A 27,304-nucleotide genomic window follows, 5' to 3' on the forward strand; every position below is an offset into this window, starting at 1 on the left:
CATATGGAAAAGCGCTTATTTTGCAGTTATGATACTTTATCGCTGTGACCGGGTTCAGTATGACATCCATTGATTATCATTGAGTATAGTTTTTCAATATAGTTCTTTGACGATTTTTGATTGTTTTGTCGTCAAATTTCGACGAATGTAATTGTAAACTTATGTAGTCAGTTGCTGGACACTCTGGATATTCTTCTATTTAATCCTAAATACATTGGGAAATTCGAAAGTTTTATTGACCACTTCTTGCTGAATAATGCTCAAACCTTCAGACTCACAGAATATTACATCCTCATGCGAACTATTCACACCATACGGGATTACACCTGGACTAGTCAAACAAGTCAGAGAGAAATTTCAAAGCGAAATTTCAATGAACGAACTGTCTAGAAATATACAGTCTGGAGTCAAGCACCATTCAGCTACAGCCCGCCTTACGTGTGCTTATCAAAACCTTCTACACAGAGACAATGGAATTCAGAGACACAATACTTATCCTAATAGGAGAATCCAATCTACTGGTAGAGTTTCTGACTTGCCTACTCCTACTAGTTTAACAGTTTATAAAGTAAATGAACGACCTCGAGCTGAAAGTTTTTTAGACACTCTTAAGCCAAGTAGGGAGAGTTTTGCGTCTCAGGTTAGCGTGGGAGAGGGTGGCAAAAGTACTGCACCAGTTCACCCTAATGAATACAGAACACAAACTGCAATAAGTGGACATCGAATTGAGAATACAAGCAGATACAACGGTTTACCATCTAACATATCAAGCGTTGAACGAGATGAAGGTCGTCCAATAAACCACGATTTGCTGAATTCCAACGAAAATAAAAATAAACCGAAAGAATCAAAAGCATCCTCATCTACAAAGAACAGCACACGAACGGATTTTAAGCAACCAGCGATATTACCTAAGCCATCAAAAAGTGAGTTAAGCAAGGATTCTCTTGTTAATTTTATGATACCTAGAGGGTACCAAGGCAGCAAGCGATCAAGTCAATACGTATATAATGCTGATGAACATTCCTTTTCTCAAAAATCAGAAAATCCTCCTAGTGAAAAAACAAAAAACAGAAGCTTACAAGGTGGGTATACTCTGTTCAATAACCAGGCATGTTCTGAAAATCCAGGTCACAAAAATACGACTATTAGGATAAACACAAGAAACCATACAATTGCCGACCCATTCGCAAGACTCAGCGACAATTATCCTAACCATACAACAATAAAATCGAAGAATGCATCAAATATCAATTCAGCCTACGATTCGTGGAGAAAGGATGGTGAAGGTGATAAGAATAAAGTTTCTTCAACGTTTAAAAAGTCTAATAGACCTTCAGAAAGTATAGCTCGTAAAAAAAGCACCACAGGTGATACAACGCAAGCTGTCACGGAACCTGTTCGCAGCAATTCAGTTTGTCCCTGTTCTTCACACTTTGATGGAGACCCTTGTCATACAACCCCATCGGAAATCGTAAACGATTCAAAAACAACCAAACCTATATCTACGTCCGTAACGTCATCATCTCTATCCTTTACTTCGCAATCTTTTCACAATATTCAGTCTGAAAGAAACTTTTCACAAGTAAGAAAAAATCATCTTCAAAGTGAAAATAGTAGCTACTCTGGAACAGAAGACAGTTCGTTGTCTCTCGTAAAACCTGAGAAATCACATCAAGATTTGAATGATAAGGACGACACAGAGATATTTACTGCAGTTAGAGCAGTGCCACATAGGAGCACAGTGTGTACTGAAAAACATAATCCACTCATGAATAAAAGTAAATTTAACTTGCCCGCTGCAACAAATTTGTACATCAAAGGTTCGGAATTGCCTGGGAACATCTCTTCCAAGAAAGTGAATACCTTTCCCACAGACAGTAGGGAACCAATTAAATCCACGACTGCTGATATGGACTTTCCTAATGTATCAACAAACGAGCTTGGTGTGACATCCAAGAACATAGTAGTTGGTCAAACTCATACAGAGAACTCAGAGAAAACCTTTCTGGGCGAAAATAATTCACATCATAAGGCAAATGAAAAAATGAGTAATTTACCTTACCATAAGCGACAGATAAACTATACTATTTTGGACAGTGTTATGGGTGAAATGGAGCAATTATTCTCTGGAAAGCAAACAAATACACAGAGAAAATTGTCGAGAATACATAGCTTTGCCAGAGAAAAGGCTATGCAATGCAGAGAAGAAAAGGAAAATAACGAAAATAATTGTGCAAATGATAGTAACCTTGAGAAGACCTCAGAAGCAAGTGGTTTAGATAATAAGTCTATAGCTAACGGTTTAGACAACTACAGTAACGTTGAAACTATTTCTTCCGTTTCTCAGCCCAAGAATGAAAGACAGTCCGAGAGCTTTCAAGCAGCATTTCGAGCAGTTGAAAAGCATCTTAAGCTATTTTCTGGAACTGAAGATTCTCAGAGCTTAAAGCCAAGCAAAATATCAAATGGTATATCTGAAAATATCATTAAAAATGGAAATAACAGTCAACCTGTTTGTCCGGCAACAGAAGAACGTCCAGCAGATCCATGCAACGTAAGTTGGATTTTTTGGTCGAAATATACCATCATATTTTGTGACTTGCAAGACTTAGCTGTGGTATATATAAATCTATGGGTATATGATGGAAAAGTTTACACGAAATAGCCTTGTAAGAAAGTCTGATGTTCTAAAATGTCATTCAAATAGGATTTCATGGAATTCTAATTAAAAAAGAGAAAATGTGCTGAAATGAGTGAACTGTGACTTTATTTTTGAAAACATAACGCCTTGATTAGATGAAAGTAGCAAAAGTTGGGATATTGGAATCAAACTTACGGCCATATTATGAACATATCTAGAATGTTATAAGTTTATCTTAAACACAATTTTTTTCTCCTTATATCCAAATGACAACGAACTTGAAAAACGCTCAAAAGCTACACACTTGAAAAGAAACATTTTCAGACAAGTCATACTTATCTCGTGCATTTTAAAGCCTGAGGTGGTTTTTTTTCGGTTTTCATTCCACTTTTGTTTTAAAACTTGTTTAGTCCAAATTGTAGAGTGAACGAATTTCATTAATGATGAGTACCGTTTTCAAAACGTTTGGAACTCGCTAGGTCACTTTGAAGTTTTGACATTCGACTTTTCGAAATCTGTTTTTTTTTTTGGGGGGGGTCTTATGAACACCCAAGTTACTTGAATAAAAGTACCTATCGATATGCCTGAATTAACTCAGTAGTAGTAAGTGGTTTATTTACTTTTTACTCATCAGGTTATGCGTGGTACTTTGTGTATATATTTATAAATAATCCATCATCTTAGTGCCCAGTTATCATAGTTTTAGATCGAGAACATATTATATTAGCTACCCATCAATGTTTTAATATGCATAGCATTCTGCATTTAATTTTACCGATTAAGATCGATATTGTATAAATGAACTGAAGCTTTTAATTTCACCATACTTATAAAGCGAAATGAAACTCTTTTACTCGGTGGTTTGGTAATACTAAGCTCATTTTAAAAGTGGTAGAATATTTCGAAGTGTTTCCATAAACTAAATGTGCCTTGAAGTGTTTGCATTGACAATCTGAGTTAAGAGCTGGATGCTGACGAATTACTTGAGTACATAAATTTATTTTGTGACTTTCCTCAGTTTTCATTTCCCTATTTTATCACTTCTCTAAATGTTTTTGTTGCTAAGTTGCCGGCATCAAACATCATTAGAAGATTTTGGTACTTATTTATTATGTGCAATTCAGAAAACTTCCTTTTTTAGAAGTTCAGACTTTTATTAAGATACTATCTTGATGTCTGTTGGCAGTGACCATTGACCATAATTGTCTATGCTCAGCAACGTGGTTAAGGTAATATTCATTGATTAGAATAATAAAAAAATGTAACGACGTTTTTATCGACTGCTTGCTTTGTTTTAAATACAAAATTGCGCTTTTAAATCCAAGCTAAGCTTTTTGATGTATATCAACTTGTAACTGATGTGAATTACAAACCAAATACTTTTCGGTATTGGAATTAGATCAATGCAATTAAATCTTCAAATTACGAATTCTTTTAAAATTGCGAAATAATGATACTGTTAGTTGACTGGTTTTTCAACTCGCCAAATCAGAGCTGAATAGTCATAACATCATTTTATCTATCATCTCATCCCTGAAAAATATGTGATTTGCAGGAGATATAGATCTTATATTTGACAAAATACTTATATATGAAATAGGCAGTACAGTTGTCATTAATGCTGAATTATCAAATAAGTAAAACTTGTTTTCTGTAATGAGACTCAAGGAAAAAGCTTCAACAACTACCAAATTATTTTACTCTCAATGCCCCTAAATAATATATGTAGTTTGCAAAAGTATGGACTGCCTTTATGTTGCTAGTTGGTAAAATTCTTCCAAAAATCACAAGTGATTTTCAAACCTATCTTTATATTGATTCATCTATGCGTACAACAATATCCTGGACGTGAGATTTAATGTTTTCGGGAAGCGCAGGTACAACTAGGAGTATTGTTATGGAAAATGAAAGGCTAACGTGATTACATTTTCTTGTGTATCTTCAATTTCAGTAAATATAAATATTGTGATCTCGATAAATTAGGAATGTAAATCTTTTAAATATTTTTGCCCGTAAAAAAATAAATATTCGTCAGTGGATTTCTAAACCGATACACATATATTTAGTACGTCGCAACTTATTTGTGGTTACCTTAGACAAAGACTGTATACCACATTCTTATTGTAAGTATAGCAAATTAAATAATTAAAAGAAGGTTCGATTAGACTTAAATGAAATCGATTCCAGAATGATATTTGTTAGTTAAAGAGGTTAAGTTTCATACATCGAAGCTTGAAAGCAAGATCTGGTAAATTCTCAGTGATTAGTTAGCTATGTTTCGGAAGTATACGTGACATGTCTCTATCAACTAAACTAAACAGTAATCCACCAGAAGATCGTTATTTAGTTTCTTTATTTTCACAATTCCCGTAGGTTTCGACAAAACGTCCTAATCACGAGTGGGTTTTTGCGTAGATATTTGAAGTCAGGATGTAATAATCCACGAAACACCATGAAGTCATAAATACCTATCGAGTAGACTTGTTATTCTGTTTTCTGAGATTCTGAGTGACAGGAAGTATTTATGAGACATTTCGCTGGGAATCCTTTGATAGTGAACTTGGTCACATACATTCCCATAAAGCAACTATGGCTTCAAAGTTTCAGAGAGCAGGCAACATTTAACGATTCTGCAATGATATGTAATATAGGTTTGTTGTGATTAAACCTAAATATTGGATACTTGCGAATATGATTCTGATAATACTACCATAGAACCTTTTTCATTTTCTTATTGGTTATACGAAAAGTTTAGAAATATAGTTAATACGTAGTTTATTATCTTTAATTTTAAAATTTAGCTCTTATATGAAGGTTCAGATTCTTTATGTTTATTTCTGTTAACTTAAATTTAAACGCCAATCCATTATTATATATATCTTGATTTAGAGTCTTTTCTTTACGAAACCTTATTTTCTATAAACGTACAAATCAAAATATTAGTAATTAGAAACCAGAGCACTTCTCTGGTATCTGTCAAATTTTATTTTAAACATTCACCGTTGATTAACGAAAACCGTAGTGGATTCTATTTTAATAAATCCTGTTTCTAGCCATTTAAAGGTTTTACCTATCGCAGTGTAAAAACGGAATTCAGTAACCCACGACTGATGATGTCATATGAGGTGTATAGTGGTTCATAGAATTTATCACAAACTGATCACTTAATAATGTACCTAAAGGTTTTAAATAGTTTACGCGGTTTTATCGCAATACTATTTATAATTAATCTAAAGTGTCTTCGGAGACAAAACATTTTTAACTGTTCAATGTTTGTTGTTCTCATGTAGAGTGATGATTAAATTATTTAATCATGGATCAGAAAAAAAGGATTAAAATTAGTGGTGGTCTACATATATGATAAATTAGAATAATATAAAATGGCATAAAATTTACTGACTGATTTAATATACCTGACTTTATTGCAATCGCTGAAATAATTAATTTTCATTTGTTTAAAATAATCCTAGGTTTGAAGTCAATGTTTATTTAGGCATAATTTACTATAATTAAAAACAATTGATAATTACAAAAACCAAGCATACTGTTTTCTAGTTAATACTATTGTTTTATATATTTTGAGCTGACGTCAAAAGATATCATTCATTTCTGCCAAAATTAACCAATTCAGAGTCTTGGTATGTACTTACAGTACATTTTTAAGCTCACTCTATGCAGGTTTTCTAACCGATAACTATCAATGTTGTGACATTAACTTGAAAGATTTCTCCGTTTAGTTCCAGTTAGTAGGTTAATTGCCTAGTCATTAATCTTTTAAAAATCAAAAGAACTGTATGATATTGAAATAAACAATTTTTTAAATTAAGATTTTATTAATAATAACATTAGCTTTCATTAGCCCTTTCATTTTTAAAACAACATAGATATTTGGCATAAATAGGGTTTTAGTTTTTCTCATTAAATTATTTGACTCTTAAAAACTAGATATTTTTCCAAGGAGGGATATACTACAAAATACCGTTTAAGTGAAACGCCATTTAAAGTTTGAAGACAAATGATACACTTTTCGTAGTAACTAAAGAATTCTACTAACCGCCTGTTATGTCCCAAGTGATATTAATTTACTGTGGATGGCCTGAATTTGTAGGGTTTTAAATAATTTACAAGTAAAAGCCGAAAAAATGTACGCTGAAAAGCTTCATCTAACTTTAAAAATCTGACAGCAATTTAATTTTTTTTAATATAACATTGAAGAATATGACTTTCCTTAAAATCTACTCAATTAGGTTTTCTCGTCAGCAACTATAAATTCGATGTCCGTAGAAAGTGAGGTTTGAAAATACACAGTTGGTAAATTTTTTAGTAATTACATACACAATGCCAAAAACCTTTATCTAATTATTTCCTTTAAATATCAATAAAAATTAAACGGTTGAATGACAAATCGACATTGTAAACAAATGTATAAACTTCATTTTCCAATGGAAGAATTCCAACCAAGATAACGTAATCAACAACATAGGCGTTTTACGTGGAATGATTTTCCAGCCATCCTCATCAATTTCGTCTTCACCTGTAGCCGTTTATATAAGAAATAATAATTTGGATTCACTCCCACTAACGAAAGTCATCAAAAGTAGGGCGATAACAAAACCTCTTCAAAGGAAAAATGAAAATATATCCAACTTTCAAGCACACAGAAATACTGTGTTATGTAATCGAAAGTTGAACCAAGAGAATCCTGGACCGATTCGTCTCAATGATAAACGTAAAAAACATGTGACAGTTTTAGGTCCAGAGTACATTACAATCTATGAGTTATCAAACAAACTGGAAATCAATACTTCTGAGGTAAGTTTACATGAGAATACACGCATAACTGAATTTAATAACAAGTATCAACACGGAAAGGACAGTTCAACATCTAGTTTTAATTCCAGTTCGAATATAACAGATTTTACAGAAGAAATCGATAATAAAGATGAAAACTTTTTAAATCATTTGATTAAAAACAACGTAAATAATAAAGATGGTTTACATGTTAGTCCACGTGACAGGTGTGATTCAATGAACCTTCACCAAATAAATAATCAACACTCAACATACAACGAAAACAGAAAAAAACTAAGAGTTCAATTGGAAGCAATTTTTGGCAAAGTAACTGGAAAACATTTAGATACCATGTTAAAGAAAGAAAATAACGACAAAGTAATTACTAATTATAAAAGTTCCAAAAATAATGAACAGAAGGGACGACCACAACACTGTGAGAACTATCTTACTAGTAATCTTTTATATCATGGGAAGATAAATGATTCCAAGTCAATGAAAAACCGTAGTTTTGACAATAATCAATCAAACTACAATCAACGTGAAAACTTAGGAATGTTTTCTACACAAATTACCAAAGTTGTTAATGAACTAAGAGAACTTCTATGTGGAACCTGGCCGTTGAAATCCAGTCACATGTTAGATGTACAAAAATTTGTATGCCAAAAAAGTTTGGAGTATAAACAAGAACACAATGAGCTATCAGCTTATCAAAAAAGTCGACAAAACCAAATCTTATCGTTAAGAGAAAAAAATGACAAGTTTAGAGATAGTACAAAATTGTCCATACCATTTGAAAATTCAGTCGTAAATTTAAACCGTCCATTTTCCACAGAACTAGGAAACTCAGATTTGTCCTCAATAGTTAGCGCTAGTTCCGAAGACAATCTATCTTTCGAGAACATAAAAAAGTCTGCAGAAAAACAGTTAAATAGCATTCTGCAGAAGCGAGGAGATATGAATGACACAAGACCAGTTTCAGCCTCATCATGCCTTTATCCTAATAAAACCAGTATTTTAGAACATCATCCAACAAATAAGTTTTTACCAAGTCACGGTTGTGGTTTTTTTCTTAGCAAACCCAGAAACCAAAATAGGGATAAAACTGAACCCGAACATAACGTTGTAATTGCTTCCTTGAATACATCAAACAATAAACCAAATGATTTTATATACCAAACTAATCATTATAATTCGGATGCGACTTTCGATTTGAGGGTTCTAGACTCATATAATAAGTTAAACAAAACATCTAACTATTTCAATTCATATTTGCCAGAAATACAGAATATTTCAAAACAAAAACGGTTAGTAGATATTCCAACTTCTCCCATTGATGAGGTTCACAATACAAATTATTCTACGTCTGAAATCCCTTTTGCTCTACCTAATCAAGACTTATTAGAGTTAAAAAATAATAAAATAGATGGTACAAAATCAAAACATAGGAGTCTCATTGAGTTTCGAAAGTGGAATCATTCTAGGAGACTATCGGACGCTTCATTCGACATAGACGTTAATGGTTTCGCTGATGGTTACACAAACCACAGAAACCATAATATCAAATGTGCTGCGAATAACCTAAAAAGGTACGTTTATAACGATCGTTTGTCTTCATTATTTGATTATATTTACGTCCCTGGAAATAATTCTCAGCTGCAGTTCAAGGAAAAAGATAGACAAGAGACGTTTATCGAATTGAGGCGGTCTAGGACTGCTTCACCTGACGTTTATTCAAACAAATTCAGTACCTTAAATGAAAATAATTCTCAAACGATCTCAAATGAATGGAATCAGATATCGAATTTTACCTTACCGAGATTTTTCATAGAATCAGATCTAAAAAGTAATAGAATAATCCCTTCTAATTTCCACAATGACTATCTTGAACGGTTTTTCCATCCATCTGAAGAAAACCTTATTTCAAGTAGACTAGATACTTTGAATTTATCATCAAGAAGATGTAATCAAAGAAGGTGGCGAACTATAAATCAGAAATATTCGAAACGTCAAGAATGTGAGTTTCGCTTGTTTATTGAATATATATATATATATATATATATATATATATATATATATATATATAACGTAACTAAATGCTTCTGACTAAAATAGGTGGATGACGTAACAATATTAAGACATTTAATCGTTTGATCAAAACAGAATTTGGATTTTAAAATGTTTCTAAGGTTCACTAAGAGAGTTATCGAATCACCTAATTAATCTTGAAGATTAGTTTAGTTCTCAGTATAGCGAATAAAATTGTGAGTGACCAAATGTCTAATGTCTTAAGCAAATAGTGCTATATTCAATTTTCAGTCCGAGCATCATAACATTGGGATATTCATAAGACCAGACAACTGGTGATAGTCAAGTTTGAACTATATATGTATATATATACGTATTAGTTTGTTAACTATAATTTGATAGCCATCATCGTGTAAATTTTTTAGAGTTTAAGAGAATCTTTGAACTATAATTTAAAATTAGTTAATAAATTTAATCACTTACACCATAATGAAACATTTGAGTTTATTTTACCGACTAAAATAAAAGTATAGAGTTCTCTCATCAATAATTCTGTAAGTAAAGCTGGTTATTAATGAAATAAAAAAATTGTTTTTAGTGATCACTGGGTCATGAATCATCTTGAACGTATTATTTTGTGAGTTAAACTATACTACTTTCAGCACACATTTTTTATTGGTATTACTCCACTTTTGAGTATATTTATTCACAGTGATTTCGCAGTTTTATTTGATTTCAAATAGTCATAGTTTGTATGTATTGATATATGGGGATACCCATCAATATTTTATCTATTTCCTATTCTATATCTTGAAAATTAAAACGTTATGATAGTTAAAATATCACTTAAAATTCATTAATATTTTTCTTAACATAAACATAAGATTGGTAATTTATCAATATTTAGCTAAATGTCTAGATTTATGTATCACGATTATTATTCGAACGTTAAATATGGATCAGACAGAAGAAAGCTGGACATATGTCAAGATAAATATTGAATGAATGTAATGTGAATCTAATCAGAAACATTTTACACTCTCAGATATTGTTTTTTTATATGACTGTGATAAAATAACAATTAAAATGAAATGTATTATCAGAAGGTAGTAGACTTGGATAAGACTGAAAGGCATGATTTTGGAATTTTTATAAATAGTTAGTTGCTTAAAAACTCATATTTAAAATAATCCAAAACATAGAATTGATAAGGTCTTGAAGTTTATTGGCCAAAGTCCTGTGGTAAGTATAATTAACTTTAATTGATTTAAAATATAGCCCGATAACCTTCTTTAGATGTATAAGAAACAGTAAGAGTTTATCATGATCTTATTTGTCTGAATGGTCATATATATTCCTGCCCAACAATCTGGATTCTTCTTTAGTTTATACTCTTATTTCTCATGTAAAAATAATAAAAACCTCCCTTACTTACTAACGTCTGTTTCTCCCAATGAAGTGTAGGCCGCCGACCAACATTCTCCAACCCACTCTGTCCTGGGTCTTTCTTTTCAGTTCTATCCAACTGTTGTTCATTCTTCTAATGTCTGTCTCCATTTCTCGACGTAATGTGTTCATTGGTCTTCCGCTTCTCCCCTGGCCTTGAGGATTCCAAGTGAGGGCTTGTCTTGTGACGCAGTTGGGTGCTTTCCTCAATGTGTGTCCGATCCACTTCCAGCACTTCTTCCTCATTTCTCCCTCCGCTGGAATCTGATTTGTTCTCTCCCTCAGTAAATTGTTGCTGATAGTGTCTGGTCAACGGATCTTAATTATTTTGCGTAGGCATCTGTTAAGAAACAATTTGTCTTCTAGATGATGGCTTTCTTAGTTCTCCAAGTTTCCGCCCTTCATACAGTAGACCTGTCTTGAAGTTTATACTGAAAATTCTGATTTTGTTGTTGGTTGATAGTTGTTTTGAACAAGAAACCTAAAACGAAAGAAGTCGAATATTTATTAAGTCAATCAAGTTAGCATATTTAACATTTTTTCCATCTAAATGGTAGGGGCTACAAAATCTTGAACACGTGTGGTGGCCTTTCTTAGACTATATTTACACTGTATTCCAGTAATATGAGTCCATAAACACTTTACAGTGTATTTTAGCAAGTGAAAAAATAAACCCTGGAGACTATAATTTGGGGACTAAACAATGAAATTACCGCTAGTGACTCGTGGATTTCGGCACGGAATCCATTCATCCATTTGGTTAAATAGCATTTTAGCTGATGTCAGTTCATGATGAAAACCTTTACTTTAATTCCTAACCCTAATTTTTAACTGTGAATCCTAAGAAATTATAAGGAAGTTATGAACAGAAAAACTAACTTTTCGGTGTCATTACTTGGCATCTAAGGTTTACGTAATTTGAGTCGAAGTCGAGATAAAATATCGTTCAATAGTACACTAAAAGGTTTCATGAATAAGTAATTTCAATGTTTATAACTCACTACAAAATTTAATTTCTCTAATCACAAAACATTTTTACAAAAAAGTATTTGATCAAAGTTTATTGTGTAAATTTAACACTCATGTGTGAAGTATACTTATATTGAATACATCACTTCATATAAATCATTACAGTACGAGGTCGATTAATAGGCGGCTACAACACAACGTTTCACTATTCTGTGATGCTGGTTTGTTTTATAGAGACAACAGTCTGAAAGGTTCTTAGACGTTACTAACACATTTTTCATCGTAAAAGCTGAAATCATAACAATAAAGTCACAATACGAAATAAGTCTAAAAATATTTATATTTGCTCGGATTATATATTATGAAATATTTTAGGTTAAGCAAACATTTGTCAGATATTGCAAACTAAAAATAATGGTATCACAACTTAAAGCATTTGTTTTTTCAAACAACAATGATGATTTCCTTGAAAAAGCTTGGACCAGATTGCCAGGCGAATAGTTGGATTTACTTTAAATTCTTTCGCTGAGATTTTACAAATACATTCTTCTTCTTTAATAATGATGATGTTTGAAATGAATGAATGAGAGTAGCTGCAGTTGGTGAGTCATGTACTTTTCTTCCATCAGGTTTCCTTTTTAGTGTAACTTGAACAACTTACATGGATTGAATTGTTATTGAAGAAACAAAATCCTGAAAATAATTTTATTTTCTAGTTTTGTTAAATATATTTTCGATGAAACTGAATGAACATTTACTTCAAATAATCAGTAATTGTTTCATGAAATATATTTGAATATGAATGTGTATGTTAACTGATCAATACTTTGTCACATTTATAGTCAATCAACTTAAATACAGAAAGTAATTACGATCGCTTTTACTTTGATTACTTTTTTAACATTTATTAATACGTGAGACAGCAAAGTAGCCATTGATTTCACCAGAATAATATAAGTGTTCAGAATTTAGCTTTATTTAATCCATAGACTGACTGATAAATTTATTTCACTACGGTTCGTTCCCTTCATGTATGTTTGGGTAATTAAGCTATCAGTCCATATTCTCTGATTTCGTCTTTCTAAGTTTTTTATACAAGGTTTCTACTTTTCATTACCGACTTAAAATATTAACAAAATAACTGAACTTTAAAACATGAATAACATTTAAAGTAATGCTTGTTACTAATTTCAAATCAGTTCGCAGAAACCTTTCATTTATTCTTTTGAACGTAAGCTATTTCACTGTATAGTGGTTAAATTTAATCAGATTTGTTGGCAGTTGCTCGCCGTGTGTTATCAAGAGGAGATTATCGACAAATAACATAAAGTTTAATACCAATTGTCAAATCAACATTAAAATCATGTTGGTTTCTTAAAGAATAACTGAGTAAAGCAATCAAAGCTATCCATAAAACTTAATCATAATGAACTGATAATTTCATATCTGTTTTATAAAGTATTGATGATGTTTTTTTTTGTTTACGTTCGCGCCGAATTCTCTATTCACCAATACACTGAATTAATGAAAAAAATCATATTCCATCTATTAGGTTGAATATCATAGTGATAAATACAATGTTTTTATTACCAATGGTTGGAGACTCTTGGTGACATGGCTCAGAATCGATCACAATGACGTCGGTGTATACACTCTTTGTCTTTCCTTACACCGTGAGATTGAAGTCGCTTCATATCTTTCTTCCTGCGAACTAATTCTTTCTTCCTGTACTATACCCTTATATGCAATCTTTCTTTTATATGTTATCATCACTGAATTAACTACTTCTATGAGTCCGGTGTCCATCTTGTTGTGCTAATGCGGTTTGGCAACTTGGACCGACGTACATATGTGACCAATCCTACGTTGTAGCTGACTAACTGACGTTTATTATCATAAATAAACTGTTGTCTAGCATAAGTATGCTTTCATTGCGTCACAATCTAATAGCACTTCCATCGGAAAAATTTTATAATAAATCTAGTTTTGTATTATATCTATGGAATTTAAGGTATTCCAATAATTATTGTGAGCTTTTCAAAGTAACAATCTTGTAAAAATCAGGAATATAATGTGAAGATTAATCAATTGCTTTCAACTGTATATGTTTTGAAATTATTTTCCTTTAAATATCTATGGATGTAGTTGTGACATAAATTAATGATTCGAATAGATTTGACGTTTAAAGTAAATTAATTAGCTGGATATCAATAATCGAAATGAAAACAGTATAATGTGTTTAGAAACAGCTTGTAAAAATCCACTGACATGACTAGTCATTAATTGTATCTGTGACATTTCAAAAGTTCTAACGTATTCTTAAATAGTAAACTTCCAAAGAAACTCCGGATACAACTTGATGAAAGTGAATAACATCAGAGTCCTCCAATCACTTTTCTGTTAACTACTGCACGAAATCTATCCTCTACTTCAGTCCCAATTTAGTCAAAGAATATTTCAACCAACTAATAAATATTAGATAACCACTTGAAATAATTTTATGCATTTTCGTCGAAAGCTGAATAAAGATAAATTGAATAAGTACTTAATTTAACTATTTTGGTTGTCTTAAACTGATTTGTAAGCATAGTGTCAATAATATTTTTATTGTAATTTGGGTATGTATGTAGTTAGTATTGTTGGACACTAAAGTACATGAATGACGCTATTCTTAATCTGAATAATTTCATTCATATATTTTAAACGTTGAATATGAAATTTAATGGTTGACATAAAAATGATATCACTACGTGTACCAAAATCACTTGGAGATATGTAATCATTAGATAGGTTTAGGATTAGAATAATAGGTAAATATACTTGATGAATACAGAAGTATATTAGATAGTCAGAAGTTCATAGAAGGCCTTCTTTGACCTAAGACCTCGAAACCGCATCACCCTGAATAACAGATACAAAACAACTGAGTTATTTGGTGGACGATTGTCTAATGCAGTAACCAAATATTTATATAGTTGTTCAGTATGAACTAAGCACTGATTATTTTTAAAGTACATTGAACCTTGCAAGTAAAATTCATTGACATTATCCTATTATTTATAAATAAATGTTTTTATGGGTGCGAAGATCATGTTATTCGAAAATCTCATGGACGATTTCAGCTTTTCTCAATCAAATATTTGAAATCCCATAAAATTGAATTGTTTAAGGCATGTTATCTATCTATTGTACACAATGTCAAGTAACTTAAGCGAAGTGGAAGTTTTAAGGAATGCTTACTTATAAAGTGAAAAAATGTGACCAGTAGAGTAAATGATAAAGTAGATCTATTAAAATATATCATGAGTCTAATGAATTGATTGTGTAAGATAATGAATATGAAATCTAAGTAGACGGATGAACTTATACTTAATAATTCTAAAACAATTGAAAAACATTATTTTACATAACTATGTAAAAACATGCTTCATATCATGTTATATCTGCTGGTAGGCTATTTAAAATGCTATTCTTTGAAATGAAAAAAAATTATCAAGGACAATGTAATTATGTTTTATAATGAACTGAATAGTAATAAAAAGGTCTCATACTATAGCACATCTTTTGCTTCATGTTGACAGATATTTTTAGAGATGAATCTTAACAAAATAAGTATATCTTCAGCTATCTTATTTACAATGGCACACAAAAAAGATGTACTTATAAATGTTTAGTTCTAATTGTCCTCTTATAAACAACAATGAATGACTTTTTCCCAACCTAGAAATTACTTTTATTTGAGCACGATGTAAAAAATATGATTCTTTGGTTTGTTTGGTTAAGTCTTTGGTAAATTATTTATGGGCATGATATATGGCAGAAAGATCTGTTAACATGTTATTTATCTGTTAGGTATTCAGTTACTTCAATGATTTCAATACTTTTGTTTAGTTTCACATTTGTTGAGGGCCTTTATTCATACCTACTATTAACTAGTTCTTTTTTCTTCCTACAATAAATTATTTAATTGACGTCTGGTAAAATATTTTATCAGTCACAAATATCCAACAATTTTTCGTTTCCTATGTTACATTTCTATACATTAAATTTATATTATTTGACATTTACTTTGTATTCTACTGTTATTATAAACAGTAAATATTTAAAATGTACGTTATTCTAATATTATTAAATGATAGGGAGTGAAAGTCTATCGATTTACTCGTTTCTCGTCTTGTGCTTACAAACTGATTATTTAGGATGCGTATAATTGTCAATTACTGTGTCTGTTTGGTTCGATCACAAAAATAAATTAATAATGTGACATTTTGTAAAACTATCTCTGCATACCAGTGATTTTTGCATATGAAAAAGCAAATTTACCTCCTACCGTTCCGTATCATATCTTTCGCTCAGCTTTTCCGATTAATTAAAGTATTCGTTGGTCTGCTACATGAATATTTTTCAAGTTTTTTGACAGTTTCATATGGTTAATTTAAGGTAAAAATGAAATCACCATTACTAATAAAAGTTTTTATGATCTGAAAATACTTGTGTTTTTTATGTATGGTAATTTCGCAAGTTCGATGTGGTCCGAGAATCGGTTTATTTAAATTTAGTTACTCGTCAAATCTAACCAACTAATTTCTCTAGATGACAGTTTCAAAATTTTCATGGTGAAAATTAACTAGGGTTTGTTTCAGCAAAAATGTAGGAAACAAGTCTTTTCTAATGTATGATAATAGAGAATTTGGTACCGTCTTTCTAAGTTCACTTGTTTTTTTTTAATGACTCAAAATACCTCCCATCAAAATTTCAAACTGGCTTTGAGGAAAGCTAGGCTAACATTGTCACACTAGAATGTTATAATCCTACTATTATTTAGACTGTGTTACAAAAAGCAATTTGAATTTATCGACTTTCACAATGGTAATAAACCTATTCATCATAATTTCTATAATACAACTACACAAACACTCGCTTTGCTAAAGGTTAATAACAAAGGCTAGTTAAAGCTTTGTTTACATAAGTCCAATATTCGTTGAGACATGAAAAATTTGATTTTCAAAAATCATATGACGTTATTAAAATTGAGGGAAAAGCATTTTATTTTAAAAAAATCTGATACAATATACTATTTCAATATCACGTATATTTCACTTTCATGTAATAACCGTTTAACTGGTCTGCATTTTACTAGAGTTTACTCTGAGATAGTAAGTCATATTTGTTCACTCTTACTCATAACCCAGTACATAAAACTTTTTTAAATTGTTATACTTGGTTAATACATATCTTTAAGCATAATTGTGAAATACCTCAAGAGTATTTTCGTTTTTGTTATGAAAAAGTGAAGGGTGATACAGGTTAGTACAACGGTTACAGCTTCTTTATAAATATGGAGTTATACTTCAATCAATCATATGTTTCGACTGGTTTAACATATTTAGCAAAATATTACCAGTTTGATTTTCACAAGAACTGTTTATTGTTTCTTATAATATTTGTTGGTACACTGATGACTCTTATGTCTTAATGCTATAGACAAATTTGTCAAAATTAGATTTTTGATGGTTCTATTTGATAATTTTCCTACACATCATATCTATCCATTAAGACTAGTCGGTATTTGCAAGTAATTACCAAAATAAAAGAGGATGTCATCCACTAGGTTAGGTTACAAAAGAGGATATGATTACCAAGCTTAAACGATCTGCTTGAGTGGACGTTTTGATTTACGCAAGAGAATGTATAATGATTATAAAAAAAGGCTATTTAACGCGACTTTAAATCGATTAAAATAATACAGCTTAAGTCGGTTACTATTGTTCTGTCAACCTGAAACATTTTTTTTGCTCAATCATTCTCTCTACCTGCTTTTATTGATTCTCTGGTTCTATCTTGTTACGATACGTTGTAATTTAAGTTAATGCACTTCTGACAGAGGTCTTCAATCATTGTTTATTATGATTACTAAAAAATGTGTAATATTTTTTATTATAACCCAACTTTATCTGGCCTTAAAAACAATTTTATATAATTGACATATCACAATTCTGGAACTCTTGGTGTTTAAACGAAGAACAAAACATTATGTGTGAATATTAATAATCGCATATGAGTTGGTAATAAATGATAAACAAGCACTTGTTTTTGCTCTACTTAGATATATAAAGAAGTATACAAATCTGAGTGGCATTTGGAAGAAATAGCGCATATACATATACTAAGCATATCACATGAAATCCTAAGAAAAACAGCTATCGTATAAATTAATTCACAAATACAAACAGTTTTTAATATTACTACTTAATTTTTAAGACGATGGAAAAAATTCGAACACAAAGTTATGATAAATCACTAATCAATCTCTCATCAATTTAGTCTTTGATGTATGAAAAAAGACATTTTCCTCTTCTCCTACGTGAAGGTAGCTGATCATATTATAAAAAATCATTAAAAATGGCACAACTCACTGAAAGATATCTATATAATATGCACACAGTATGTCGCACGTAAGAACACAAACAGATATTAGACCTAGATGTCACCACCAAATAATTTTTCTCTTTACTGTCAAAAAAGAACAATAAAAAGCAAACAGTTTGGATTGAGAAATTGAGAAATCCCTCTACAGTAAACAAATAAATACGGAAAATTGTAATTTCAGCTTTATCACAGACATATTAATGAATACTGCGAGGTGATTGAAAGACCTCTGAGTAAAAGAACACTTCTTCAAACATCATATACTACAGTTTCCAAATCTATCTAAAAACCAAAGTCCTAAGAAGTCTTGAGCACAGTAAGCAGTGTCGACGTGCTCTGTCTAGTTTCTAGATCGATCAAGGAGTAGCCAAAATAAAAATCGATCACTTAATTTTTTATAATTTTGTATTATTCCATTTGTAATATTTTTGAGTGAATTTTAGTCAGTCTTAATTGAAATGTGTGGATCCTGCGCAGATTGGCACGATAAAGCAATTGTTACTAGTTTTCGTAAAATAGATGAAATGTAGCTAGCAGTAAAATCCAGGATGGGCATTTCGTCTCCAATATCTAAGTGAATATATCATGTTATGTTCTAATTACACCATATTATTACTATATTCCGAAAATAATAATTACAGAATTCATGCCAGTTTACAGGCATGATCAGCTTGATATAAGTAGTAACATTAAATTCAGAGAAAAAACATGTGATATGAGATTGTTTTAAGTTTATTAGTTCAAAAATTGTTTAGGTAGTACATTTATGACGTGTATCACAACAACGTAATGCATCCGCCGGGAAATTTTAATTCTTCTTAAGTGGACATCCTGTTGATTTTCTGTGCCATAACGATATAATTATAATCATCTACAACTAGAGAAAGTAAAATGGAAACAGAGAGCACGGAGAAGCAAAGCAATAATTGGCGGTCAGGTCTATCATAATGCATGTGTATTGTGACTCGGTGATATACTGTTCACGTTAGATATTATTCAAATTAGTTAAGGTTGCCAAAGACAGTGTTAACGTAAAGTAACAACAGGTAGGTGGTTTTATTTAGTGAATTCAGTAATAAGAATGGCTAAACACTTATAGTTCCTATAATCTTACTTATGGAATAAGATACACTTACAGGTGATAGAACATTTAATGCAGTAGGCATCAACGTAGCGAACAGAGAAATGGAGTGATTTCATCTTATGAATAGATTGTGGTAGATTATTCTAGAGTCTGGAAAATTTACAGGTAAAGTAATTCATATAAAGAGATAATTTAGAATGGGTTTGTTTCACCAGTGACAAGGAGTTACGGGTATCGTAATTAGAAGTTTCCGCATATTGATTTACTTGACTGGATATAAAGGGTAGTTTATTAAGTATTTTGAAAAGATTAGAATTAGTTTGAGCCTCCTCTTCCATAAACGGTCCAGCCCAAGTTTATTACATTTGGAATTATAATTCGAGGTACAATCAGTTCCAAGAATCCTAAATGTAAAACGTCTCTGTACTGATTCCAGTCTCAATTTATCCTTTATACACACACTACTAAGAACAGACGTGCATTAGTCTAGGAGTGGTCAAACACACACTTTGTTCATCAAAATACGCAACCCGTTGTTATAAATGTTTCGAGTTATATAACCCATAAGACGTTGAGACTTGAAGGTTTGCTTTAATACCTGCCCTGTAAACAACAAATCGTAGGAGTATCTAGGTCTACTACTGTATGTAACTTAGATAAATCCACACCATTTATGGTAAGGTCTAAGTTGAGTGATGTATTACCAAAGTATATCCATCCACGTTTAGCTGTGTTAAGCTCCAGATGCCATTTTGAGCACCACTGTGCTACCTTATAAAGCTCCATGCTGATGAAATTCTGCACATTGTTCAGCTCATGAAGAGAAAATGAATACACTTCTTTAAGATCATTGGAAGGGGCTTATCCACACGAAGACATTCATAAATATCATTGATAAAAACTAAAAAAAGCCTAAGATGCTACTTTGTATTACAACACTTCTGACAGGAATAGCGTTCGATAAGGAAGAGTTTATTTTAACTATTTGATGTCGGTGGCTGAAGAAACAATCAAACTAATCAAGCAGAGGGTTTTGGATCCCGTAACCAGAAGTTGTTGGTTAACCATATTGAAGGCTTCAGGACTGTCAAAGTATAGAACTAAGACTAGATATGCTTAGTTACGTCGAGAAAAAAGTGAAGTAAACAAATGAAAGTGGCATGTCATACAAGATCGAATTCTAAGGAATCCATGTTGAGAATCATTGATAAGTTTTTCAGAGAATGAATAGTTGGAGAGTTCGTCACCAACAATTTTTTCCATAATCCTAGAGATAACTGAAGTAATATTCATGCGCCGATAATTGTTCATGTCAGTCTTATCTCCAGATTTGTAACGTAGTATGATATACGCGGTTTTGAACAGTATGGGTAAGTACCTACCTTCATAAAGAGAGTAAACAGCTTTGGAAGAAGAAGTAGAATATCTGGACCACTTTATTTGTAGAGAAAAGATGAAATCTCGTCTACTCTATGACCTCTCGAAACCTTAAGGGTATTTATCGCCTTACTAATTTTCAAGTATGTGAAAGAGATAGATTTGATTGAGTTGCTAGTCATGCACATGCTTCTTGAAACAGTGCCATTTAGGAATTCTTTACCGTTCGCAAAAATACGACTGAAAAAGTCTGCTATAATTTTAGAGTCGTATATAAAAGTATTGTTATGCGGGATGCATGGTATGTCAACATTTTAATTTGCTTTAACGCATTTATTGAAAAGAAGAATTAGGTTGTGTACTTTTGAGCTAGTATTAAGTGCTAACAGCTCCTCATTAATGTCTTTTAACCTGTGCTTGCTTTAATTTGGTTAGTAGGGCAAAACATGGTGGCGGGAAGTATATTTTTGTATGATAGAGCCATTTTAATATTTTTGATATTCGATCTGGAACCAGACGGTTCTGTATATGCTATCTTCTAACATGGTATAGACTTTTTGATCTTAGCAGTGTTTTTAAGAGCTTTCACGTTAGAAATACGTATTTAGGTATGGGCTTCTAATGTTACATTGGAAGATATCGGATTAATGTCTCCATTAAATATACATTGGTTACCTGAGGTCACTACAGGCATAAGAGGAAGGTTAGCAATCATCATTGGTAAATCAGAGTATCGGCTAACATGCGATAGATTAGCCACTATAATTTAAGGACGACCATTGAGCAACGTTAAAATGACCTTGAATATGTCCACCTACCAACTAAGACTAGATGAGGGTTATAAAGCAGTGTGAGTAATTAGGATTATGATTTACAGTTGGTTGTTAGGGTTAGGAATTAGATTCAGGGTTTGGATCACTAAGTGACATCAGTTATAATACCACAACTCTATTTAGCTAAAGGAATAGATGAATTTCGCGTTAAAATTCAAGACCTGTTATTTTAAATTTGATCGGTTCGTTCACAAATTATAGTCTTCAACTTTTGCATAAGTCTTGGATTGGTGGTTTTATCTGAGACTATACGAACGTTCCTAAACTTCGTAAGCGCGCAGATTAACTGAGATTAAATAGAACAAATTGGTTTTCAAGCTATCTTTTTACTGATTAAGGGCTTTATATTGTATATATATATATATCAAATGACCTGAATATTTATTGTTTATTTTTAATAAACTTTAGCCTATTCACGGTAAATCAGTGACAAATAATGATGATAAATTAAAAAAACACCAAAATGCTTTTAATCAATTCAATTCAATTAAAATAACTACTTCAACAAAAGAGTCAGTTGTACAAAATGATCACGTCAGTGAAGATCAAAATAACGATATCAATCAGTTTGTTGATTGTGAAAATCGTAGTGATTCTAGTGTTACTGATTCTCAACAATTAATATCACATCCAAGAACGTTATTCCCTCGTCCCCAATGGTCGCCAAATCTTAGCTATTACATGTGGTCTTCTATTCAGAACAATAAAAGTAAATCATGTCAAATTTTGTATATAAATGTTATTAGTATTACCAATGTTTTTATTCACTTCAGAAGTTAAATGTTAGCTAACTAATTTGATTAATTTTTGATTTTTCCTTGCCATGCGTTTCAAAGTTGTTTATTGATTTCAATAGCTTTCAACCAACGAATAAATGCACGTTTATCGATTTCAGTGAGAATTCAGGACAGACGTACACTGAACAGAGTCTTTATTAATGTCTTTAATACTTATTTTTGTATAGAAATAAATCATTAGAAGTTAATGCTTGTTGACTGAGGATTTATATTTTCTCGTCGTTGCTCAACTGATGAGTTCTGTAGAAAATTTTGACTTATTATTCGAGAAAACTAAGTGTTGTTCAGTGTTACTACTTTGCGAATATCAGTAACATTGGGGACAAATAAATAATCGATTTCTTATTTATTCGAATTACTATGAATTTAACAGTGTAAACAGAACTTCCACCTAAGAGTTTTGGTATGTGTTAGTTTTCAGTTGATTTTTTAAGTTAAACGATATAAATGAATCATCAAATAAAAATATTTAGTCTACTCAACTTTATCACTGAAAATATTTTACTCTAGTTTAAAACCAAATTGTTTCTCAGTCGATATATTATTTTAAAAGAGCTTACACATTCAATAATTTTCAAAAAACATTCTTTGATATCTTGCCGACTATGTTAGTGAAGTTACCCTTGAAAGTACTATAAAAATATGTGGAAAAGCTAAGATTGACTGCGATAACATTATATTAGTTACAATAAGCTTGTTTGTAGACTATTTTATTTGACATGCATTGTAGCATAAACTATGTCATTTCTGTAATAATTAAATTCATATACGGAAGGCCTCACACGAATAACAAACAAAATCATGCAAGTTACTGATTTGAAAAGTTGATTTCAACTAGATAGTTTATGAACACTTATTAACATAAAGGTAAATTGTATCTCCAACATCCTATAAAGAACTATTAAAACTAAGGATAAGAAAATGAGTATTTAGTATTATGTATGACTTCCTAATACATTGTACTCATCATTGAGACACAAAATCGCATTATCTCAGTGTGAAATATATTGGCTTCTGCACCCTCACAATTTTCATTGAACGTCTTGAAATTGTCGGTAAAAGTTGATCCTCACTATTAGGTCAATGTACTACACGAACATCATTCCAAATCAAATCACTATTTAACACTGAATTATACTTCAATATTATACTTCCGGAGAATTTCAGAGTGAGATATTCGAACTCAGTGGACAACTAACAGTGAGTATTGTTGAATAGTCACAAACTAGGAGGAGACGTATATCTATCGTCCTAATGAAGTAAGATTTTCTAACAGCAAAAAATCTTCATAAATAACGTCACTGACTCCTGAGCAAATACTTGTTAATGACTTATTCAAACATATATTTTTCAAAAGTCAAGTGAGATATTATTGGTAAATGACGATAACCAGATAGGTACTCATAAATTTCATTGAGTGTTCTTGTTTAAGTATTGTTTGTTCTTCACATTGATGTTTAATTGAGCATCGATTGATCAAATGTTAGTTTCATTTTCATTGTAATTATTATTGTGCTATGTTATACTGTTCAAATATGAAGATGATATTCCTATTTTTAGTGAAAACAAACTGACACATTTTCTCAGCAATTTGAGAACACCTTCGAAATTCAATAAGAGAATAATTTGTACTAATCCCGAAAAATTAGTCGTAAATGATTATTTGAAAATAGTGTGGATCATAGAGTAACTAGCACGAATGATTACAATGAACTAGACGTAATCTATTGAAACATGCACACTTATAAACATGATACATTTTCTTATCTAAATTACTAAAATACAACTTATTTTTACTGTACCTTTTCTATAAACTATATACATCAATTAAGTGTATGAGAGATCATCATCAGTGAAATGGATTGTAAGATGTTTACTTCTATCAATATTTTATATTGTTTCCTCCTGATGACACTCGTCAACATAAGTGCTTAAAGTAAACTTCGATTTCAAATATAAGTTATCAAATAAAACTGACCAATTTATTCAAGTCAATGTATAGTAATATTTAAATCTTTTATATCTAGCTCATCGTTGGTAAGATTGAATTATAGTAAAAGGTATTTAATTAAGGTATTGAGAATACTTTTTTTATACATCATCCCATAATGTAAAAACATATGCATCCCATTCAATGTGAAACTATTATTTTATTTGTGTACTCTTTCCTCATTCCATAACCTTTGTTAATACCATCGATTACAATATCGTTCATTGAGAAGACAACAAGTAGAACAATGAATGCGTTACGCTTACAGGCTGTGTTTAGTCTAAATATTTAGTTTCTGGTTTAATATTGGCTAAAGAAAAATTACTGGCTACTAAGTAATTATTAACATTTGTTGGAATTATTACATACTAACAAACTTCACAGTTGAATAAATAGGTATGTAATTATCAATAAATGATTGATAATTTAGCATTACAAATATCGCTGTTGCTTGGTTTACTTAGACCAGAGATAATCACCTTAAATTGAAGTAATTATTATCTAGTTAAATACTAATGTTAAGGAGTAGACTTAGTGTATTTTGATAAAAGTTTGTTGTCGTTACCCTTTTGCTTTGGTAACACTATAAGGTGACACTTTTGTTTTCAATTGACTTTGGATTGTGTATTTCATGTACGAATAACTTTCGTAGCCTATATGAATGGATTTTTTTATTGCTTTTAATCAAATAGCATCTTGTACTCGATCCTACGATATTATGAACAGAAGCATTAGTAATACAGATGGAATAAATACATATCGATTGATGCCTGCCGGACAAATTTCTCAAACCACAAGACATTTCCCTCGTTTATCAACAGCTGAAATTCCATGTGAGCGACCTAAATCAGCCCCGGTGAAAAATTGTAGAAAAAAAATTAATCTTGATTGTAAAACTTATTCTGTTCATTATCCTGGTTTATTGGCTAATAGAAATATGAATATATGTTAAACAAACAAAAAACGAGAGAATATCTTCCTTCCTTTGCGACAAACATCGTTTTCCAGAATCTATTGTATTTATTTCTATTTAATTTATGTTAAAAACTGTGATATTTTGATTTGGCTATTTTTCATTCTATTTTCAATTTGAAATAAAAGTATTTTACAAGTGTACTGTAAGATTTAATTATGATTATCGTCAATTATTTTCTTTTTTCTACCATCAGTATCCATCAAGTAATTATTTTTGAACGTTTCAATTTCCCACATAACTTTATTTGTCTTTGTACACTTTCATTTGATTATATTTATCGAGGGTTTCCAAGAAACAAAAAAAACACTGAATTTTTATGTCTTCCAGTTTTGGTGAAGTGATTCAACATGTCATTCATCATTTATAAACAATTGGTTTTTATTATCTACCAAATAATATCGTTAGAAATTTCTTATCAAATGACTACCTCTATTTTTATATACATGTATTTAAAGACCATTTATTTTCATCGACGCTTCATTAATTTTAAATGCTGCCTCATGACAAAACTCAAATAACAGTTCAACTGTTGAATACCAGAAAAAAGAGAAAATGAACGTATGCTTTTATGGTTTTAAATTGTAAGGCGAATTAAGGACATACTGTTTAGTAGATGAAAACCGGTTGAATTGCATAACTATATGCTCGTTATCTGTTATTCAATTTTCTGTGATTTAAGGTAATTCTCGTAAATCGTTACGATTAGATTTTTAAAGACCAACTAATTTTCAGGACTTAAAAAGAATGTTAATAGCAAGTGACCACCCATGATTATTGCCGAAAACCTTAACTAATTGGATTTATGAACACTGAGGTATTATAGTTTGTTACTTAAACAGAGACTCGTGATTGTTTTTTGTATTATCTGAAAAGTGAATGACTTAGAAGATTAAAAGTCACTTGAGAATTATTACAAAACCATTTTTAACTGATCATAATACTAGGAAATAGTAGTAATCAGATGTCAAAATAAGATTGCTAACTGTAGCTCTTCACTTCTGCAAGAATTCCAAATATAAAATTACAGTGAACTGTTAATTTTGACTAATTTTACATGATATTTCATGCAGCCAGATCCATTGACAAATTTCAAACAGAGCAAGGGCAACAAAATATTGCAGAGTCAAATGAATCCATTCTATTTCACGGTTTCTCATCAGCCACATACAACCTTAAATGACAATTGTTAATATAATTATTAATAAATGTTTAGCATACTTTAATTTGTGAAGTTTAGATAAATGATCGAAACGTAGCCGAAATCATAAGAAGAAGGAGAACAGGGATACAAAGAATGTAAATAAACTTAGTTGATGTCGATGTGTATTTTTATGCTGGGAAATAATAATTCAGAGCTAATGTAAAGGTAATGAAATCACTAAGTGATTGGGTAATCGCTCAACATGATATAATAAACAAACTATTAATAAGATGTTCTAAGAGACGAATATCAGAAGACGAATCGACAACAAATATAAAAGGTTGAGAACATGGCTGGAAAAATATTAAAAGTTAAAATCAATAAGGCCTATTACGTGGACACTCAATCACCATGAGAGGAAAATGCAAATCACATTTTTCTTCTGTAGACATATATTAGGTCGTAAACGTTTGATAGCGATTGCCTTAGCCAAATAGAGTAAGATTGTTTTTGTCTGTTAATTATTTTAAGTGCATTTCTTTCATTTATCTCATGTCTACTATCGAGATGTCTGAGAATTACACTTGTAAAGACTTAGCTCCACTATGATGATTAAGAGTATTCTAACTAATGTGTTAACTAAGAGTTCCGGAAATATTGCAATTTAAAAGAGGTAAAACTAGATGAGCACAAATGAACGTATTATATTTGGAATTCGTAATCAGTGGGCCATCAATTACAAAGGAATCTTGAGTTCGTACAAATATCACATCCCTTTACTAATGTTTTTCATCCCTGT

General features: G+C 31.1%; 1 protein-coding gene across 2 annotated transcripts; it reads left to right on the top strand.

Moving 5' to 3' along the window:
• On the top strand, positions 1-26,608 carry MS3_00007695 (uncharacterized protein). Of its 2 annotated transcripts, XM_051216011.1 has the most exons (6): positions 1-926; positions 970-1,085; positions 1,131-2,557; positions 7,094-9,452; positions 22,010-22,310; positions 25,081-26,608. In XM_051216011.1, exons 3-5 carry the CDS (start codon positions 1,772-1,774, stop codon positions 22,021-22,023), a joined length of 3,159 nt encoding a protein of 1,052 aa, XP_051073740.1. In that variant the 5' UTR covers positions 1-926; positions 970-1,085; positions 1,131-1,771; the 3' UTR covers positions 22,024-22,310; positions 25,081-26,608. The 2 variants fall into 2 exon arrangements, with proteins under 2 accessions (XP_051073740.1, XP_051073741.1); XM_051216012.1 differs by lacking the exon at positions 7,094-9,452 and having other exon boundaries at positions 1-2,557.
• The last annotated feature ends 696 nt before the right edge of the window (positions 26,609-27,304 follow it).

This window comes from Schistosoma haematobium, chromosome 1, assembly GCF_000699445.3.
Source record: "Schistosoma haematobium chromosome 1, whole genome shotgun sequence".
Classification (NCBI taxonomy): domain Eukaryota; kingdom Metazoa; phylum Platyhelminthes; class Trematoda; order Strigeidida; family Schistosomatidae; genus Schistosoma; species Schistosoma haematobium.

Excerpts from the sequence above, each read along its gene's own strand:
- MS3_00007695 (XM_051216011.1), top strand. The coding sequence starts at position 1,772 with ATGAATAAAAGTAAATTTAACTTGCCCGCTGCAACAAATTTGTACATC. Across the intron at positions 2,558-7,093 it reads GTCCAGCAGATCCATGCAAC|AATTCCAACCAAGATAACGT; the intron begins GTAAGTTGGATT and ends TTCCAATGGAAG.